General features: G+C 44.6%; 1 protein-coding gene across 3 annotated transcripts in view; it reads right to left on the bottom strand.

Annotated features, from left to right (window-relative positions):
- The window catches only part of TBATA (thymus, brain and testes associated), a 76,069-nt gene extending 54,376 nt beyond the window's left edge, over positions 1–21,693 (bottom strand). For 2 of the 3 annotated variants that reach the window (XM_073596709.1, XM_073596710.1), the window contains exons 1-2: positions 21,557–21,693; positions 1,830–1,885 (exon numbers count right to left, since the gene is read on the bottom strand). In XM_073596709.1, the coding sequence (XP_073452810.1) occupies positions 1,830–1,876 (47 nt within the window). In that variant the 5' untranslated portion in view covers positions 1,877–1,885; positions 21,557–21,693. The remainder of the gene's footprint in view (positions 1–1,829; positions 1,886–21,556) is intronic. The other variant, XM_073596711.1, reaches the window with a different exon arrangement.
- Positions 21,694–22,516: the final 823 nt, after the last annotated feature.

Here is a 22,516-nt window from a genome sequence, read left to right as displayed (position 1 = left end):
GATTTTACAAGCACTTTATATCGCTTTAAGGCCTTTTTTAACACAGGTGGCTGAGGGGTGGTAAAGCTGAAATTTAACATGACCAGCGGCCATGTTAGTACACATTGTTGCGGATGTGGAGTGGTGAAAATCATATCACCTGTCACAATTGGCAGGTGGAACTGCCACCAAAAGCGACCTATTCAAGTATATGGGACTATGCCACAACCGCTCTGCATCAGTGTGTTGTAACAATGTGATGCGGGCTTTCAATGTCAACACAGGCAGTGAGGAGGTGACATGTCGCCATTGCCATTGCACTTGTGTGTGTCATGTACATTTTATGGAGCATTCAATAAACGGACTTCGGTCACATCGGTGTGCAGCCACTTTTTTGGTTCATGTCTAAGCCTCTAAGCCCGCTTGTCGAATGCAATCCATGATGGATCATTTTTTAGAGGGGGCTTAAAAACAGCCACATGTCTAAGGCCTCATTCCAACATGCATTTGGGATAAACTACTACATTAATTAGTGGATATACTGTATATGAATTATTATTTTTGGAAAATAGGGAAATTGTTTAATGTCACTTTAACCTGTTTTCGCCAGCCGTACGCATACATGCGAATGCTGGGTGGATGGGCTTTAATGCTGAGAAGCTGAATATACAGCATGTGTCCATAGGGAACGGTTTTCCGTACTGGGAGCGTGCTCACTGTGTGCTCCAAGCACAGCAACTAAAATCTAATGGTACGCTCCCTATGCAATCGGGAGCTCAGGATCATGTGACCGATGTGACAGACAATTACAGTGGTCACATGATCGGAATGCCTGCCTCTGCTTCCCATCATTTAGATTCTCCTAAAGAGACGGTGGCGGGGCTGGGTAGGGGTTAATGGTAAATGACTCCTTCTTCCATACAATGCTTTCAAAAACAACAAGAACAGATGTGGAAATGACTTTCTTTACTAGCAAATAAGGAGAAGTTCACCTTTAGTGCATGTTACATGTAACATGTTCCAGCATCTTCTCCTTCTCTCCCCGATCCTCCCCATCCCTGGGGATCTTCTCCCCGCACCCGCTGTCACAATTTAAAAACAAGTGGCCATGCGGGGCTCCGCCCACACGGCTGTGTTATTCATTCATTCATTTAAAATTTCTTGTGAATGAATAGACTACAAGCACCGTCAGCCATTGCTGCTGACGGGTCTGACAGGTTGTAGTTTTCAATGAACTGCGGGGGGCTGGTGAGTACTCTCTTATGCCGCGTACACACGGCAGACTTTTCGACCGGACTGGTCCGACGGTCTATCCGACGGACTTTCGGCGGACTTCCGACAGACTTTCCCACAAAAGGACTTGCCTACACATGATCACACCAAAGTCCGACGGATTCGTATGTAATGACGTACGACCGGACTAAAATAATGAAGTTGATCCAATAGCTGCCCTAGTGTCGGTTTTCGTCCGTCGGACTAGCATACAGACGAGTGGACTTTTCGATAGGTACTGGGTCCAGCGGAGTTCCGACGTAAAGATTTGAAACATGTTCCAAATCTAAAGTCTGTCAGATTTTTGACTGAAAAAGTCCGCTGCAGGTCCGATGAAGCCCACACGGTCGAATTGTCCGCAGGTCCACTCGTGTCTATGCTCGTGTGTACGCGGCATTAGTTCATTTTTCTTCCTGCACTCAAGTAACTGCCTGTCCATATCAGAGGTACGGGCCAACAGTCCTGAGAGTCTGCAGTAGCCTGGCATCAGCAGATCCTGGGTGCAATGCTCTGCTGGCTCCTTAGAAAAAAATACGCATTTTTTCTAAATGCAAAATATTTTATTTGCCAATACTTACTGTGCCTGGCGTAATACAGGTTGAGGGTCCATCGTTCCGCTTGCCATTTTCCTTTCCTGTAACAATAACAAATCATTTCGGTGTTGGGCCATTTGTAGAATTTATATTACTTAACTGACATTCAAAATAAAGACATTATTCAACTCCTACTAACAATATTACCAGTTGAGTGGTGGCAGAAATCAATTAATTAATAATTAATAAGTCACAGTATGGGTCATAGCTGAAGAAAGCAGACTAGCCTCCATTGAAATATTGTGAATTGCATCATATTGTATCACTCTATATAAGATGTTTACCACCTCCCCAGTCTGTGCTTTACCATGACAAATCTGTTTCAGTATAAATGACCAACCAAACTATCTTGTATGGAGGTGGGCTTGGGCATTCTTCAAACTCAACTCTACCCGAACTTTGAACTCACACTTTTTTTTACTCCAGTGAGCTGCGGGCTGGATCATTCCTGCAGTCTGCCTCTTTGTTTACATGAGGTGTGGGTTGGGGATGACCCAACCTACAGCTCAATGGAGTAAAAAAATAACAAGAGCATGGGCTTGGAGTTTGGGTAGACATGAATTCAGAGCACACCCGAGCTCATCTCTAGTCATGTTTTTATTGTTTATATTCTTGTTAGGGAGAATTCCCCTTACTTTCTGTTTTGTCAATGGGGCACAAGATGAGCAGAATCACACAGCAGCAAAAAGACAGCTAATAAATAATTAACCTTGTTTACAGATGTTAACTACTGTCAGTGAAAATGGTCTCCTGTCACATTAACCGTTAGCAGCTTACACATAGTCCTACAGCAGCCATGGCCAAGGATGAATACCTGTTGATGTTGCCTGATAGTGTAACAGGAGCATATTGTGGTGCATGTGTAAGGGATGGGGGGTTCTCTTTAATGTATGGTCACTTCCCCACTGGCCTTGTGTTGGGGTCAACTCACTGGCATATCGAGTACCAGGCAGTCAGGAGAAGCAGTTTAGGGTCTGAGCCTGCATACGGCACATGTAGTTATGAGAAGAGTACAGAGTGGGAGCACGTCTCACTCTTGGGGAAGGGATGCACCAGGCCTTGGGCCTGAAGAGGAATATCTTGTACCCTGCACTGATAATAGGTGAGACCACAGCAAACCCTCCTATAAAGCTTAGTGGGACACAATGTGGACATTATTCATTATGCACTTCGGACTCCAGTCTACCATGATTTGAGACTATTATTGCCATGTATTCTGGACCGTACTGCCAACCATGTGGAATTATATAGGTCACTAATTTGTAAACCTTTTTGATACATTAGTTAAAGTTCACAAAACCCACTAAATGCCTCCTTATTGACGAACACTTGACTGCTGAGGCGCAATGGGTTTAGGTCCTAATTAACGTAACACCAAGGGATCAAATCCCCCACCACCCTTGCCCCTTACCCCATTAAATAAGACACTTACAACCATTAGGCTGGAAAGGGCAAGGCCACAGCTTTATTAAATTCCAACACATAACATGTGAACATATTTAACCAGTGCCAATCACAGTCGTACTGTGAGGACTTAACCAAAAGAGGGAAGTGGGGCCTGTCCTTACCATAAGTACTGGACAGACAGCCTACTTCCAATTTTCCATTCAAGGGCATATCCCATTACAGCAACTTTAACTGCTGGCAAGGTAAAGAAAACCACAGCAAGCTGTGACATACCATAAAATAGGAAAAAAGGGGGCAGAAGGATGGGCAGCTCTTCCAAGACTCTTCCGAAAGACCCAGAATTCCCTGGGGCACACGATTTCCTGAGCTCAGGCCCATCCCATCCCATCCCACATGTCCTAATCAATCATTCCCCTTGTCATGTACCTAGCCATACCCCCATCAGTCAAGGCTCTCTTTCCCTAGGGAGGGGCTCAAGAGGCCTTCGTAAGTGAGTGGAAAAAGAAGTAAAGTAAATCCTGCACTGCACCGCTAAGGCAAAGACAAAAATGTGCACAGCTAAATAGTAATGTGTGAGTCTAAACCTGATTGGCCATAAAGCTGGTGGTGGTTAGGGAAAATGGTCAGTTTCCAGGTGATGGGAGTATGGCTTCCTCTCAGCATAAATATGTAGATAAAAACGTCTGACTTCATTCTGACTTACTTGATAAGCACGGTTATCGTGGCTTAAAGTATTGAAACTAATAAATATAACAGACAGACATTTAACATTTTCAGAGCAAGGCCACAGATGTCTGCTCCCATATTTATTTTATGTTCTACATCTTTTTACTTTTCCTTATGAAATAAGGGGTTTGGAAGCCTGGTCCCCAACCAGGGCTCACCAAGGGAAGGAAGGGGAGCAAGTGGACTATCTCGGTACAATGCAAAAAGGGATACAATTGAGTATATAGACAATCATATAAAAATTAGAAAAGTTTATTGATACATAATACATGACAAAGGATGTCAGTAGAAATTAAAAACATAGATGACTTGGTCATGGACAGTGTTTCAACTGGGCCGCTTCATCAGGAAAGTCCTCTGACTTGTTAGCCTCCCCCAGTCGCCGCGGGAGACCCCCTACTGGTGACGCCTTGTGCCATGCGCACACCAAGATCTGGGTAAGCAGCCTTACATCCTTCCCCCCCTTTGTAACATGCACATATTGCTGAACTGTATATATATAGATATCTATATATATAGATATCTATATATATAGATATCTATATATATAGATATATATATATATATATATTTATTTATTTATTTATTTATTTTTTTGTATATGATTGACTATATTGTCATTGATCTTGTGTTGATTAAATTGCAGATGTTTTTCCTGATGAAGCGGCCCAGTCCGCGAAACTAGCTGAAACACTGTCCATGACCAAGTTACCTATGTTTTTAATTTACTACTGACATCCTTTGTCATGTATTATGTAGCAATAAACTTTTCTAATTTTTATATGATTGTCTATATACTCAATTGTATACCTTTTTGCATTGTACTGAGATAGTCCACTTGCTCCCCTTCCTTCCCTTGGTGAGCCCTGGTTGGGGGACCAGGCTCCCAAACCCCTTATTTCATTAATTCTTGGATAATGGTACAACCCTTGTTTGAATACACATACTTGTTGACACTGCTCTCAGAGGCCATCCATAATCTTCTACTTTTCCTTATGGCCCCATTGCTGCAAATTCTTTATTTTCTAAAGTCAGTGATTAATTGTTCTTTTTTTTATCACCGTGCCCTTCTGTGTCTGTCCCTATTTTCCCATTGTGCTGTGATCAGTAATCTATACACAAAATCTGAAATGGGTTCATAGATTGTTTTAATTGTAGACACATTTCTGGTGGATTTCTGTGTTAGTGACAATGACATGTAAAATGCATGTGATGAGTCTGACAGCTTTGTATACAAACAGCACCATGACACGAATGCACTGTACTATTTAAGTGCTTGGCCCTCTATTAGCACATGCCTCCAGACACATACTCAATTTGAACAATTTCCTTTAGGTTTGTTATGTGTTGCTATGCAGATGTCCTGTCATTGGAGGTGAAAGGGACTACTTATTCAGTGTCCTTTAAAATGCAGAACAATAGCTTTGAAATTGTCACTTTAAAACAGCAATGTTACCATAGAGAGCAAAACATTGGGTCAGTGGATAACAATGAAAACTATGGACCTGAGCAGTCATGCCTTATTCTAAAATCATTTTCTTTTCTCCACAATATTCTGCTGTCCCTCATTTTTCCAGTACACATATGGGCATATACCAAGTATAAAAAGGGCGCATTATGTGACCTCCTAGATCTCTGAACTACAAGGTACAGGGAACCCAAATCTCTGGGACCTAAGCCATGCTAAATAATATTGCATGTCACTAATCATTATCGTACACTTGAATTTAAATCCTGTGTACTTGGTTATTGATGAAAAACTTGTATTAGTATAAACTATTCCAGAATCTATATCTTGGTGCCCAATCTGTGGTCAAGGGCACGTACTGTGCAGCCCTCAGGGAGTCCAGCAGGCAGTAGCCAATGTTTTCCCTGCCAAGATGCTTGCTCAGGCCAGTAAAAGAAAAAAAAGGACTAGGCTATCTTCTGCCAGATGGTTTTGGTTTACTTTTTTTGTACTATTGATTTCTTTCTTTATGCATTTCTCCTTTTACAATGGCTTTTGTTTAGAGGAATACCAAATTTGGTGCCAGTTTTTTTTAAATTGACCATTGGAAATACAATTGTGGAAGCATTCATTTATCAAGGGGTTGTAATTAGGGATGAGCTCAGGCCTGTTCGGATTCTAGTCGGAATCCACCTGAGTGATTCTGCAAGTTAACTGCCACTGTATTGGACCAATGAATACATAGTTACATAGTTACCTGGTTGAAAAAAAGACCATCCAGTTCAACCCACAGAAAAAAAAAAAGAAAACACGGATCAAAAAATGGATAAAAAAAATTCTATATACACAATCCTATACCAGCAGTTGATCCAGAGGGAGGCAAAAAAAACCCTAAAAAAGCATGATACAATTTTCTCCAGCTTTTCTTCCTGATCCCCCAAGAAGCAATTGGATATTTCCTGGATCAACTTTACCTATAAATATTAGTATTCAGTTATATTTTTTGCATTAAGGAAAGAATCCAGGCCTTTTTTAAAGCAATCTACTGAGCTGACCAGAACCAGCTCTTGAGCGAGTCTATTTCACATTTTCACAGCTCTTACTGTGAAAAAGCCTTTCTGTATTTGGGGGTTAAATCTCTTTTACTCCAAATGTAAAGATTGTCCATTGTATACTGTATGTGCGGCTGCAAGGTGGGAAATGCCCTGCACCCACAGGATTGGCCCAGTACAGGTGACAGCTTCCTAGCGGGATGCTCAGATGGGTTCTGACTTGGATCCAAACATGACCGAATTCATTATTAATGGTAATGATAGAAATCTGTAGCAGCTCAGTGTTGTCTGCAGTCTCTGGCTCTCTCTTACATCATGAGCTTAGTCTCCAACCACTCCTATAGAATGTCTGCCGTTAATGATCATTTTCTTTAGCGTGATGACAGTCTGAAGTTTTTCTGTAGCATTACGAACACTAAGATCCCAATTAGATCTATGTGTGTTGAGGGGTCTTTTGTAGTGTTAGGCAGGTGCATTGTCATGCATCAAAGTGCTTCTCCTTTGTGTGTTGACATGCGTTTTGATGTGCATTGATTTGTTATACATTGAGGATACATTGCCATTGACTTCTATGGGTCTCCCAACTAACTTAAATGCAGAATAAATCCAGACATGTCATATTTTCTAAAAACACACTGCTCTGTAATGCTAAGGTGGGAGCAAACACTATCTTTATTATGGAGAACCACAATATCTGTGTTTTAGAGCGTCAGAAAGCGTGCAGTAAAATGCAACAATGTAAATGGTCCCTAATGTCAAGGGTGGCACTTGAGATTCCCTATATCTTGTAATCTGTCCACTAATGACTAAATGCTTTGATCCTAGCACCCATGGTATGATCAAATCTGGCAAAGGTTTATGCTCGGACTGAGAGAAAGGATCATATCGAGTAACTGCTTTGGCAGCTACTCCATAAATAGCATTAGAAATTAACAAACATAGCCAGTGCTAAAGATATTTTTTCCTATTGTTGAGTGTGTAATAGGTGTTGTGTGCCAGGTGTGCCCTGGCACACCCTAATCACCCTGTGCAACACAGACTCCCCCTACTGCCCTGGCTTACCCCCCCATTTCCTCCTGAAGCGCTGCCGGCTTCTCTCCTCTCCCATCAGCTGTTGCTGCAAGGATGTTTTAGGATGAGTGGGGAAAGGGGTGGCTAAATATGTAATTTACCGGCCCATTTCCTTTCTGAATGTACATTGTGAGTGATGGGTAGTGTGTGTTTGAGTTTTGGGGTGTACACCGTAAAGTAAGCCCGGAGCAACAGCAACCAAGCAATAAGCGTAGGGCGGGCATGACAGGGTTAACAGGGATTAACTACTCTTATTAGGGGTGGTTAGTATAGGGCCGAGGGGGAGGGGCTGCAGGAATATTTATAAAGGGGACCCCGCCTGGGATGAGTCACCAGAGCGTGGGGGAAAGTTCAGGGAGAGAAGCAACATGTCGGAGGTGGAGAGAATCCTGGCCCAGCTTAGAGAAGAGGCGGCAGTGCGGGGTCCCGAGTGGCTCCAGGCGGCGATAGGTACGGCACTCACGGGGACAGAGGCGGCGTCCGAACCGGCGGGCAGGAGCGTGACTAGAGCCCGCAGAGCAAGACCTCCGGAGCGGTATTCGCCGGAGCAGCGAGGGGAGGATCAAAGGCAAGCAAGGGGGAGTCGAGGAGATTCGGCGGCGGGCCCACCCCCTAAACGGACGGCGCGCACTAGCAGCGGCAGCCCGGTAAGAACGAACGACAGTGAGCTGAGAGTGGGCGGCGAGAAGCAAGGAAAAGACAGGGCTTCAGTGCGGCCTAGCAGACCCGGCGAACGCGTGCGCGCTGGCCCCTCCCCCAGGCTTCCAGTGTCGGATCGGGGTAACGCGCAGAGGAGGAGTACAGACGGGACCTCCGGGCCTTCAGCGGCAGGGGATCCACAGCGGCCTGATACAGAACGGAGGGAGCTGAGAAGGGGCAGAGCGGAGGCCGCCAGGACTGAGGTTACGCACGCCGGTCCTGGTAAGGCTGTCCAGAAGTCTCCACACGGACGCGCTGCGCAGAGGAGGGGGAAGATGGCGGTGGCAGCTACAGCCAGCAGGCCCGACCGGCTTTCATCGGAAGAGGAGGAAGACATGGTGCTGAACCTTGCGGAAGAGCGATCAGAGTCGGAAGAAGAGGCAGCCCCCCGCGCGGGGAGAACAGCAGAGGTGGACAGCAGACGATCGGCTGATGGGGCGTCACCTATGCAGCCCGGTAAGTCAGCACCTATTACACCTGAGACAATTTTACATGAGGGTAGTGGGCCTAGCAGGGGTTCTGGGTCTGGGACACCTAGGGGGGGGACGGGGGAGAACCCTCTGGGAGCTGCAGGTTTACTAGGTTTCTTGGAGGGAATTAAAGACCTAGTCCAGAAGTTTGAACAGGCGGGTAAAACAGCAGTGGGGCCGGCGGCAGCCTGGGTCCCACCTAGAGCAGGATCGGGGGAACACGCTGAGGCAGGGGGGCGTACGGAAATGCCAGCGGTCGCAGGGGCCGGCTCAGCGCCCGCGAAGGAAGGTGGAAGTGAGGTAGTGGTTCAGGAAGTAGGCAAGACGGCGGTGGCCAGTGAGACGGTGGCGAGGCAGGACATAATTAGAATTTCAGATGCAGCAAAATGTGAAGTATATGTGTGTTATGAAGGGCCGTTAGGGGCGCATCTGAAGCAGGAGGTTAGAGAAAAGTTATGGAAAGGTGAGTATGTGGAGATTTTTTCTTTACTCCCTTTAGAAAAATTCAATTTGGATAGAGTAAAACCTGACGATTCTAAAAAAGAGGACGAAGAGAAAAGGAGATACCGGTTAATCCCGCGTACATTTACCAATTGGCTGCAGGCGTTCGCCATAATGGCAAGTGTCATTGGGGAAAAACAACCCGAACATTGTTCGGCGCTGTTTTGTTATCAGGATTCTATTGGGGAAGCGTATAGAGTTTATGGGGGTACTGCGTGGCTGAGGTATGATGAGCAGTTTCGGCAAAGGAGGGCGGTGCGGAAAGAGCTACGCTGGGACCACAAGGATATAAGCCTATGGATGCGATTGATGACCTCGGCGCGGGTACCGAACCAGTTTTTTCAGGGAGGGGCCGGCGGACCAGCAGCGCAGGGACAGTCGGCCGGAAACAAGAAAGGGGTGTGCTGGCAGTATAATTCAGGAACATGCAGGTTCGGAAGTTCTTGTAGGTTCAAGCATGAGTGTTCGGGGTGCAACGGAGCACACTCAGCAACTAAGTGCTTCAAACAAGCTAAGGGTCGCTCAGGGGATACTGGACACAAGAGGGAGGACTCCGGTGAGAGTGGGAAGGATGCGGCCGTTTCTCGGTAGGTATCCTGATAAGAAAGCGGCAAAACTATTGGAAGAAGGCTTCTCCGTTGGCTTTCGTATTCCCTGTTCACTGGCGGTAGTTCCTCCCGTTCCACCCAATCTCCGGTCCGCCTTGCAACACCCGGACGTGGTTCGCGAAAAACTACGTAGGGAGGTTGCAATGGGGAGGATGGCGGGGCCTTTCTCGTCAGCGCCTTTGGCAGATCTGGTGGTGTCGCCGCTGGGGGTAGTGCCAAAAAAGGAACCCAATAAATTCAGGCTCATCCATCACCTGTCTTTTCCAAAAGGGGGGTCGGTTAATGACGCCATAGATCAGGAAGCATGCTCAGTGACATACACGTCCTTTGATACAGCCGTAGGGTGGGTGCGCCGGTACGGTAAAAGGGCTCTGTTGGCTAAGGTTGATATTGAATCGGCCTTTCGGCTGCTACCAGTACATCCCGAAAGTTCTAGGTTGCTCGGATGTCAATGGGACGATGAGTTCTACGTCGACCAATGCCTTCCGATGGGTTGCTCTATATCATGTGCGATATTTGAGCAATTCAGCTCTTTCGTTGAGTGGGTGGTAAGGGAGGTTTCGGGTTTGAATTCTATAATTCATTACCTGGATGACTTCCTATGCATAGGACCGGCAGAGTCGAGGATCTGCGCGGTGCTCTTGGCAACGCTGGAACACATAGCAGACAATTTTGGCATTCCCTTGGCGCCTGACAAAACTGTGGGACCTTGTACGGAAATTACGTTTCTGGGCATCGTCCTGGATTCAGAGGCCATGGAATGTAGGTTGCCGGAGTCAAAGTTGGCAGCCCTGAAAACAGAGATTGCGCGGCTGATTGGACTGCGTAAAGTGCAATTGCGCGTATTGCAATCGGTGTTAGGCAAGCTCAATTTTGCCTGCCGCATCTTGCCTATGGGGAGGGTGTTCAGTCGCCGGCTGGCAGCTAGCACGAGTGGCATTAAGTCCCCGAGACATTTTGTACGCCTGGTCAAGGCACATAGGGACAACCTAAAGGTATGGCATACCTTTTTGGAGTCATTCAATGGAAGGGCGTTGTGGATGGCGGGACCGGTCAGCAATTTCGACCTGGAGCTCTTTACGGATGCAGCGGGGGCCTCAGGGTTTGGAGCTTTCTTCCAGGGCCAATGGAGTGCAGGCCCCTGGCCGCAGTCCTGGATAGTGGCGGGCCTCACAAAGAATTTGGTGCTGTTGGAATTGTTTCCAGTAGTGCTGGCAGTGGAGTTATGGGGTGCATCTTTCAGGGATCTGAAAGTGCGATTCCATGGGGATAATTTGGGGGTAGTGCAGGTGATCAATAAGAACACGGCGTCTTCCCCGCCGGTTATTAGATTACTGCAACATTTGGTGCTGAGATGCTTGCAACTGAATGTTTTCATTCACGCTGTCCACCTGCCAGGAGTAGAAAATGTGATAGCCGATGCTTTATCTCGCTTCCAGTGGGACAGGTTCCGAGAGTTGGCGCCGGACGCGGAGCAACAAGGAGTGCCTTGTCCCGAATGGTTATGGGGGATAGCGTTGGAATCATCGCGGGATGGATAAAGCGGTCGGTAAGTGGGTCCACGTGGTCAGCATACACGAGGGTCTGGAAGGAGTGGTTAGCGTTCATACAGGAGGTGGGTGAGGATCCCAATGGGCAAGCAGGACGGTCACTCGTTTTGTACTACGTAGCCAGAAAAATGGAGGAGGGGGTGTCTGCATCTGTAGTGAATGCGCAACTGTCAGGTTTAGCCTTCCTGTTCAAATTACAGGGGCAGCCAGATTTTACAAAAGATTTCTGGGTGAGACAGGCCGTAAAAGGTTATAGGCGATCGGTGATGCGGATGGATAACAGGAAGCCCGTGACATTTGAGATTCTCAAGGGTGTAGTAGACAAATTGCGGGTGGTGTGTTCATCGGAATTTGAGATAAAATTATTTACGGTCGCGTTTTTGTTGGCGTTTTTTGGGGCATTTAGAATTGGGGAACTGGTTAGCCCGTCAAAGAAAGTACATGGGGGACTTGGGAGTCATGAGGTGGAGTGCAGCAGGGGTAGGCTGTCCTTGTGGTTTAAAAAATCAAAAACGGATCAAGAGGGCAAGGGGAAACTAGTTCAGGTGTTTCCAATTCCGGACTCGCCTTTATGTCCAATAGAAGCAGTAATGGTTTTTAGGCGGGTTCGCCCGGCGGGGCTGGGCGCGTTCTTGGTACACGAGGACGGGACGCCGTTGTCACGTTTTCAGTTTGGGGCTATATTCAGAAAATGCTTGGAGCGTTTGGGTTTGGATGGCAAAGCTTTTTCATCCCACTCATTCAGGATAGGAGCAGCAACAGAAGCTGCAAGGCAAGGGATGGATATGGAGGCGGTAAAAAGGATTGGGAGGTGGGAGTCGAACAGGTTCAGGTCTTACGTTAGGCCCCACATGGTGGTAGGTTTGTGAGGTAAACAAGTGGGCAGGACTCTTCAGTCTGCCCGGGTTTTTGTTGTCAAAATGCTGGTTGTACTATAGTGTATGTTGTTTTTCCTCTTTAATTTCAGGTTCGGCGACCGGGATGGTCTGGATCATGGGCCATTCCTATGTCTGCTGGGGGGCACGGAGAGGGGATGTGAGGTACGAGGGTAGGCAGTTGGGTTTTAATAAAAAGGAAGCCTACATAAAATGGTTTGGAGTCCCGGGAATGTTGTGGGGACGGTTAGTTCCTGAGGTGCAGCGTTATGCAGCTAGGGACAGACCGCCTGATGTGCTAGTATTACACGTGGGCGGCAATGATTTGGGGATTAGGTCCATGTTAGACATCACACGGGACATCAAATCAGATATTGACCGCTTGATGCAGCAATTTCCTGATATGGTCGTTGTATGGTCAGATATTGTGGCGCGTATGACATGGAGAATGGCCAGATCGGTAGAAGGTATTAATAGAGCCAGGAGAAAGATTAATAGGGAAGTTAGCAAATTCATGGTTCAGAAAGGAGGGTTGGCCATACGTCACCTAGAGCTGGAATTCGAGACCTGGAGATATTTAAAAAAAGACGGGGTCCATTTAAACGAAGTAGGCATAGATATGTGGGCTTTGGGCCTTCAAGATGGCATACAACGAGCGCTTCGGGTGTGGAGGGGCAGCCAAGGGTAAGGGAATTACCCTTGCCTGCTGTGGCGGACGTTGGTCTGTGCAGGGAAAGAAGATATCAGAAGGATGAGATCGGGACCATCGTTGGAGGGGTCCTGATGGTGGTTCCCGGTTAACGGAGGTTAGCCGGGAAGTGAGAATGGGGCACTGCGGTCAGGGGTAGTCTTTGAGCCAGCTTGTCGGCTTGAGGCAGGGATAATACATTTGAGAGGGACTGCAGTGCAAGAAGGTTTTCAACACAGAGGTTTACTAATTTCCTGCTCAGACCAACGTTAGATTTTCATAGGTTTATAACAGATATGTTTTCTTTATATTTATACGTTTATATGTTTTATATTTGACTCATTATTTTGGTTAAATAAAGTAGGCTGCTACGGCCTTTGTTACCCCATAAACAAGGTGTGGTCTCGGTTAATTAGGATGTGGAAAGGGGTATATAGTTTATGGGGAGTTAAACACATCTGTTATTCAACAGTCATGCAATAGGCTGCCCACACCTATGTTTGCATCACTTAATTAAAGCCCATAGTATGACAAACAGAAAATATATGCAGAGGAGGGAAAGCTTGGTAAGGCATGTATCACTGCTGGAGGCGTATATTCAGGACATGGTACCTTATGGCATTTGGTTATTCTTCTGGCCCAGTAGCTTGTTCCTAGCAGTTTTGTTCCAGTTTTCTAACCTACAATGAGTTAACAGGTAAACGCTGTGGTCACACACTGTCTGGGCAGCCACCGTTGTTAAGCGATTAAGCTGCCCATTCATTCTGCAGGTGCAAAACTAGCTGACAAAGTGTTTGCCAGTTACATAAGACATCTTCCACAATCTAACACTTAACTGCCTGCTGCAGGACAGTACAGAAGTTTGTATTTCATACTGTATATTGCCACTGTATTAACAACCATAATTATTCTGTTTTTTCTGCATCCTACTTAAAAAATTAAGGTCCAGATTGCTATTAAGATGGCAGAAAAATCAGAGAACGATCACTTGTGCAGACACAACCATACCATTAAAATATTTTTTTTTCTAAGACCCGCACATTAATATTAATACTCCTGTCTTGTGAGTGTATATTTTTTCAATGCAAACGGCAGACAGACGGCAACAACATCTGATCTATGGTGTTCATTAGATAATGGCCATTTGATCCATCCTATGGAATAATCAAAAAGTGTCTATGACATGTACAGATCCTTTCTCATCTTTTTAGATACTTTTAAATGGTTATTGCTGGGGAAGAGGGGTCAACCTGATGGATTTGAGTTTCCTGCCTGCCACTGGACTCCTGAGGAGCCTTTAAACACAATGGCTGTGTAGAGCTATGGACTACCAGAAGAAGGCACCATACTTTTCAGTGTTTCTAGACATTGCTTGTCCCTTTGGTTATCAGCGTAACGAGTGACCTCATGTTAGTGTGCCCAACAAAGTGAATTATGGGACGTATAGTTCTCCATTAGACAGTTGCTTTGCACCCATGTACCCTAAAACTACACATCCCAGGGATCTTTGTTGTAACATGAAGATTGCTGGGAGTAGCTATAAAAAGGAGCGGAAAGCCTGGGCAGAGTCTCTTCCTCCTTAGCCTTACGCAAGACGGACCTCTCTGTGCAATGGACAGGCCTCGGAGTCTTACTTCCAACTTGAGGCCTATGGCCTAGCTCTGCTACTCAGAAATCCTGTCGCTAACTTCACTCGGATTGCCTCCTGTCAGTGTGGGTGCATGTGGCAAGCTTCACCTAGGAGGAACGAGACCACAAATCCACTGCACGAGTGCCACTACACTGGTTCCTGTCCAGAAGACATCGGAGTGATTTGGTCGTTGGTGAGAGAGTAAACTGCACAACTTTTATCTAGTCATTACCACTATTACAGACACTTTGCACAGACATCTTTACCCAAGAACACTTTACTGCATTGCTGGAACACTGTGCTCAGACACCTTTAAATATTTAGCATAAGGAATCTATTGCTTTCATCATAACCAAATGGATTACAATTAATGAGCTCCAACTAGCTAGCAAAGAACGTCAGATCTGCAATGTGGAACTCTTTTGCCATTACTTATAGGACCCTCTGTAGACTCGCTCCTTTCTTTAGGATAGCGTAAGTTGGCTAGATTACATCTTTCTCAGTGTGACAGTATAAGTAGTTAACTGAAACATCCACTAGGAGGTGATTTCTGATCTAAAGAGAGTACACATAACTGTATATAATATTGTTGTTGCTGAACCATTGTCTTGTGTCATTGGGAGGAATTTGTTTGCTGAGTTGACGCTGTTATCTCGGCTCAGCGGATTTATTACTTTTCTCTTTGAAATAACTTTCCCTTATTTGGTTCAAGTAAAATATTTCAGAACCTAATCATATTGAGTTGTTTGATTATTGACACACAGTGCTACAAGGATATCTGAACCCAGAGTGTCAGGTGGGTTGGAAGATTCACTTGGTCATGGCCGTGCAGATGAGCAGGTAATTCTCAGCAGTCCCCTAGGGGGCCGTGTTACAGTTGCAAATAATAATGTAAGTATGATAAAAAGCCAGTGACACGTGTCAATGAGAGCTAGCATGTTAAAAAATACACATGCATAGGTGTTAATAGGGCCTTACTGCATTCTTTAGATTTATTATTAATTATAATATTGTAGTATTATCTATAGCATATTTTTTTCATTAGAGTGTGGGCTGGGCCTATTCGCCCCGGAAGGTGGGGGTACCTTTCGTGCAGAGGTCGCTCATTAATGCCCAAGACCAGGAGGAGACTGTGGTCATGTGAAAAATCTAACATTAAGGCTGTTCCCACGACTCAGAGATGAGCCTTCACTGTGTGCAATAAAATAGCATACAGACTCCTTCTGTAACATGTCTTTTCTCATGTCACTGTACACTGTAACTGTTGTATGTTGCATAAGGAGCAAAGTGCTGAACTGCGCCTACTCCACCAGTCCAGCGTACCTCTGTTACCTCACTCCCATGGGGTCCTGCAGTGCACATAACACGGACCTCATGCATGCACTTAAGTCCTTCATTTCCGTACCTATGTGACCAGGCCATGTATCTCCACCGTTCCAGCTGCTATTGGAAACGACTGGTTGCTTTGTGTCTATCTTGTCTTGCAGAGTTAACCTTTGGTAGTGGTGTTACTTCATACCCCTATGTGCTTTTATAGACTCTGGTTCTTTAGATGTGCCAGAACCCACATATACCCCTTTATTAACTTCAGACCAGGCTCAGACTAGTTGATACAACTTTACTGAAGAGACTTCAACATTACAGTCCAATATGAACAAAGTCAAATCCCTAACTATAGCTGTGTGGAGGTGATAGTCCGTGCTGGTGTTCTCCATGACTTGGATGATCTCCGGAACCCCCGGTACCTCCAACGGATTGCAAGATGCAGCAGTCCCAAGACCGTGAATCAAGCCGAGAGCTGAGCCAAGACAAGTCAAGTGCCCTGGACCTCAGCCTTCCCCCTTTTTATAGCACAGGTGGGCTGACTAGGACCAAAAAGCCTGGGAACTGAGCACATATATTTAACTCTTTCCCCCCAGCCTGGGTCAGCCTCCAACAAGTGCAAAATAAGACAGCCTGCCTTTGTGCAGGGTAACCTTAAAATTATTACTAAATATACTGTATGCATATGTGTATTAACAAGATTCTTGGTGATCCTGCCAGTTCTTCTTGTTTCCACTTTCAGTCTGACCACACCAAGGACAGAAGCAGATCTGTGCTGGTATGCACAGTTTGCATTCCTGGGCTTGCTGCTCAGGCATACAGGACGCTGCATGGCATGCCTATACACCTGGGGTCAGCTTTGCTCTCACACTGCCTGTTCTGCCCTGCTCTGTTGATTGACAGCATCTCTGACAGCATTGCTGTCAAAACTCCACTGCTGAGAATTTGGCAATGGTGAAGAAGCATGGGAAGTGAGGCTATGGGGTCATGTAACTACAGAATAAAAACATTAACGAACATTAACAAAATGGAACCATGGAAAGGTTAACAGGCATACACAGTGGAACTGTATTGTACTGAAGAAAGTTATATAACAAAAATGTTTTCCTTGATAATTATACTGCCTTGTCTTACAGTATAAAATGTATTGAAAAAGGAGAGTAACACTTTACCTATGTAACAGGGAACAGTTTAAATCCCAGGCAGCAAGACCTGTGAAACTTTGCCCTTTGACACAGAGAACACACAGTATGACACGTCTGTAGCTCTGAAAGCAGCACAGTTAAAGTAGAACTAGAAGCAAAACTTTTTTTTTCTCATTTTGGATGTAGTAAAGGAAGGTTATAACCCCTGTAACTTTTGCCATTTGTGTCCTATTGGGGAGATTTCCCTTCACTTCCTATAACCAAAACAGGAAGTGATAGGAAATCTCTGCAAATTGAAGAGAACCCCTTGTGGACTCCCAGGTGTTCTCACTGGAAGATTTCCCCTCTATTACTTTTCTAGGGGCAACCCAAAGTTTGGCATTTTCTTTTATGTTCACTTTTGATGATAATCCCTCTTCACTCTATCCAAAACTACATAAAAATGTTTTTTTAGTTATACTTTAAGCATTCTCAGTGAAACGTTATTTCCAATCTATCAGCACACACATGCATTAATTACTGTAAGGTGTTAAATGATTATACTGTCTTCGGGAAGTTCTGTTTGCTAGTTGTAAATTTTATTTGTATAGGATTTTCCGTCATGGGGTTGAGAAAACAAAGACGTCAAGAAAGCAAATACATCTGAAATAGTAAGTGCAAACAGTGCACATAGCGGTAATAGGCCAATCAATACAATATAGGAAGAGAAGGGGAACAATGGATGAAACCAAAACCGGGTTTATCATATAAGCTTAACAATTGTGTAATAATGCGTAATTGTAAGTAAAAGATAAGAAAGATTTCAGTTGTATTTTCTATCTTGTTTGGTAAAGCTGTAGTCACAATGATTAGGTTATAGCATTGTTTTCTTCAATAATAATTCAACGATCACAAATACACTATATTACCAAAAGTATTGGGACACCTGCCTTTACACACACATGAACTTGAATGGCATCCCCATCTTAGTCCGTAGGGTTCAATATTGAGTTGGCCCACCCTTTGCAGCTATAACAGCTTTGACTCTTCTGAGAAGGCTGTCCACAAGGTTTAGGAGTGTGTCTATGGGAATGTTTGACCATTCTTCCAGAAGTGCATTTGTGAGGTCAGGCACTGATGTGGACGAGAAGGCCTGTCTTGCCATCACCGCTCTAATTCATGCCAAAGGTATTTATCGGGTTGAGGTCAGGACTCTGTGCAGGCTAGTCAAGTTCCTCCGCCCCAAACTCGCTCATCTATATCTTTACAAACCTTGTTTTGTGCACTGGTCCAAATCATTTGGTGGAGGAGGGATTATAGTGTGGGGTTGTTTTTCAGTGGTTGGGCTTGGCCCCTTAGTTCCAATCAGGGGAACTCTTAAGGCGTCAGCATACCAAGACATTTTGTACAATTTCATGATCCCAACTTTATGGGAACAGTTTGGGGATGGCTCCTTACTGTTCCAACATGACTGTGCAACAGTGCACAAAGCTAAGTCCATAAAGTCATGTTGGAACAGAAAGGGGCCATCCCCAAACTGTTCCCCCAAAGTTAGGAGCATAAAATTGTCCAAAATGTCTTGGTATGCTGACGCCTTAAGAGTTTGCTTCACTGGAACTAAGGGGCCAAGCCCAAGACAACCCCACACCATAATCCCCCTCCACTGAATGATTTGGACCAGTGCACAAAGCAAGGTCCATAAAGACATGAATGAGCGAGTTTGAGGTGCAGGAACTTGACTGGCCTGCACAGAGTCCTGACCTCAACCCGATAGAACACCTTTGGGATGAATTAGTGGAGACTGCGAGCCAGGTCTTCTAGTCCAACATCAGTGCCTGACCTCACAAATGTGCTTCTGGAAAGAATGATCAAACATTCCCATAGAAACACTCCTAAACCTTGTGGATAGCCTTCCCAGAAGAGTTGAAGCTGTTATAGCTGCAAAGGGTGGGCCAACTCAATATTGAACCCTATGGACTAAGACTGGGATGCCATTAAAGTTCATGTGTGTGTGTAAAGGCAGGTGACACAATACTTTTGGTAATATAGTGTATATACCCAAAGAATCTGTTATCTTTACAGCTTGATTTATATCCATAGAGTTTACATAGACAACTCAATCTGTTACATGATATTACTATATTGGAGTACCATATTCCTTCATGTACACTGTCTGAAAATGATTGATTAGGGCAGTGATGGTGAACCTTGGCACCCCAGATGTTTGGGAACTACATTTCCTATGATCCTCCACTACACTGCAGAGTGCATGAGCATCATGGGAAATGTATTTCCAAAACATCTGGGGTGCCAAGGTTCGCCATCACTGGATTAGAGAATGACTCTATTATTACAGATGGGTAGAAGGCATCCTTTACCTATGTTTCACCCACGTTTCACAACCATTAAAGTGGAACTCTAGTCAGATTCAAAAATTAAAAAGAATATCCAAGAAGTGCAATGTGTCAACTTACCTCCAAACCTTGTTTCAGTGCCCTGTTCCTCCAACAGTTGGGCTGTCACTAGCCCATGACAATTAGGATCCAGTAAGTAGGTAAGACCACAAACAAATGGCAATGACAGGGAGGCAAGGAACGAGAAGGACTGAAAGGAGGGGTAGTGTAGGGCCGGGTGTGACGGTGTGCCCAAGGGAGACACGGAAAGGGTTAACAAAATAAAGAGAAAGGTAGTATGGGAAAGGGGAGGTATGTTAGGAAACTTTGGGAGAAAGGGGAGTGGTAGTATTTAAAGGGGGGGAGGAGTAAAAAGGGGGCAGTGTGAGGAGAGTACATCAGAGGAGGCAGCTTTCCCACCCTCCCTCCCTATAATGTTATATGGATATGCATGTAATATTTTGAGTAGTTGTTGTGGTGTTTTTTCTTTCTTACAGGAACTGAACGGGTCGTCATGACAGCAGAGGTGGTCAGTTTGTTGGGGGCTGTTTTATTCTGGTGGTCTTTGACAGGGGCGGTAAACGGATGGATTAAAAGGGGTGGGAGGCTCATCATTTGCATGTTCCCCTCCGGTGTATTCCTGAACGTTGGAGGGAATACTGGGTTTGGTGGCGCTGCGGGAAGCGGTTGTCTCCGAGCGGCTACAGCTGGAGGCCTATTTGTTTGGTAAAAGTTCCGCAGTGCGTTGGTTATCCGTGGTTACATAGTTATATATTTATATATATGTATTTAAAAGGTGGGGTCACCGTCAGAGACCATCAGACTGGGGTTAACAGTTATGTTATCAATGTGTCACTGTTTGTTTATTGGTTATTTTATTGGTTATTTATTTGGAGTATTTATTTGGAGTTGTTTTAATAAACGAGGCTGTTGTGGCCATGTTACTCCATAAATAAAGGTGTGGTCTCATCATTTTAGGTGGGGTTGTTAAGTTATGGGGTTTTTGGTATGTAAAGGGGGAATTGCAAAATGGAATGGAGGTGACATTTGGACTACACTGGTCAAGTAATGTCACAGCAATTCAATGTGTCTGGCTTGCATGTTTCCAGATAAAAGTGTGTATAAGGGCGCTCTGAGTAACAGACCAAGCAGATATCGGTCTATGTAGAAATAGAAGACAGTCTTTATGCACTTCCGGCAGCACTTGAAGAGAGAAGCAAACTCTGGAAGTAAAATGAAAAGAAAAAAAGGCGCCTGTAAGTGCAGAAGTATAACTTTATATTTCCCAAAAGGGCTAAAAACACTTACAAAAGGGTGGATGGGTAGGAGCCCCTTTTGGGAAATATAAAGTTTTACTTCTGCACTTACAGGCGCCTTTTTTTCTTTTCATTCGGCTTGCATGTTTCCAACACCTTGATGAGTATGTGATATGTAAACCTAGAGCAAGCCTTCCACATGATTAGCATGATTCAAAATAATAAATATGGTGAAAGCTTCCCATACACACAGCGAAAAATGAATAATCAGTCATAGATCTGATAGATTTCTAATGCACTTTTGCAATATTCTAATTGTTCAACAGACCTTGGGGAAAAAAATCAGTTTTGTCAAATTTAACTGGATGTTGTGCAAAGACATTAATTAATTGGATTGTCAATTTAGAGCAACCTTTCTCAACCAGGGTTCAATGGAACTCTAAAGTTCCTCCTGAGGTTGCTAGGAGTTCCTTGATCAAAGAATTGGTGAAGAACCTGAACATGATCTCAAAGGTTCCTCCATGACATAAGGTTAAGAAAGACCGACTTTCTGAAAGATACAACTGCTCTGTAGAATAGATCAATAAATCACACAGATTTGTAGTTCCATGTATGGCCAACATACATTTTTTTTTAGCTAACAGGTAGTTCCTCTTCTCATACGTAGTAGTCACTAGATACTTTAACCATGATAAGTGATGAGGACCTCTTACATAGGAGCATAAGCTTGTCGCTACAAATAGGACCATATACAATTGCGAAAAGTTTTGGAAAAGAAAGTTTTACCTTTAAGTGGCTATATCAGATTAGTGTTCATTAAAGGAATTAAGTTTGTAATTGCCTGTATCAGGCTGCAGAGAAGTGCTGTAAGTGGATATATGAGATGGCTTACCTTGTCTTGTGCTCACAGCTCCATGAGGATGCTTCCTCCTCCAGTCTGCCAGGACCTGCACAGCAACTTCTATAGAGTTGTGTTTGCATTCAAGTCTCCGTCTTATTGGGACTAGGTTGCTAGGTTACATTATTCTTGACAACAACCGGACAGCCCCCTCCTCTGCTTTCTGTGCCAGTTGACATGCAGCGTGACATTGGCAGGTCTCCTTCCTCTACTACGTGTCTAATAACTTCTAGAGAAAATCCTCACCACTGCACATTTTCTTTGGCTATACACTAGAATTTTGTAGTTCTAACCTGTTTTTTTTTTTTTAACCACAATGTTTTTTTTTCTTGTCTGAACAAATATTACAACAGAATCAGAACAACCAAAATTCACAGATGGAATACACAAAAGGGAATTGTTCTACCCCCCCCAGTTTGTATTTTTGTCCCAGTCCTGAGACTAAAGCCTCGTACACACGATTGGACTTTCCGATGGGAAATGTTGGATGTCAAGCTGTTGGAGGTAAATCCGACTGTTTGTATGCTCCATCGGACAATTGTTGTCGGATTTTCCGCTGACAAATGTTGGATCGCAGGTTTTAAATTTTTACGCGGACAAATGTCTGTTGTCAGATTTTCCGAGCGTGTGTACACAAGTCCGTCGGACAAAAGTCCAAAGTACAAACACGCATGCTCAGAAGCAAGGACGAGCCAGAAGCGGTCGGTCTTGTAAACTAGCGTTCGTAATAGAGAATTAACATTTGTGACGTGGCAAATTATGAAATCTCCAAATGCAGCGCACAATTCTCTTCTTCTTTAACCACTTGACCACTGGGCACTTAAACCCCCTTAATAACCAGACCAATTTTCAGCTTTTGGTGCTCTCACATTTTGAATGACAATTACTCAGTCATGCAACACTGTATCTATATGAATTTTTTGTCCTTTTTTTCACACAAATAGAGCTTTCTTT

The sequence above is a fragment of the Aquarana catesbeiana genome, linkage group LG08 (assembly GCF_042186555.1).
Source record: "Aquarana catesbeiana isolate 2022-GZ linkage group LG08, ASM4218655v1, whole genome shotgun sequence".
NCBI classification, from domain to species: Eukaryota; Metazoa; Chordata; class Amphibia; order Anura; family Ranidae; genus Aquarana; species Aquarana catesbeiana.
Note: the sequence above shows the minus strand (reverse complement) of the source record. Positions and strands in the feature narration are given on the sequence as shown.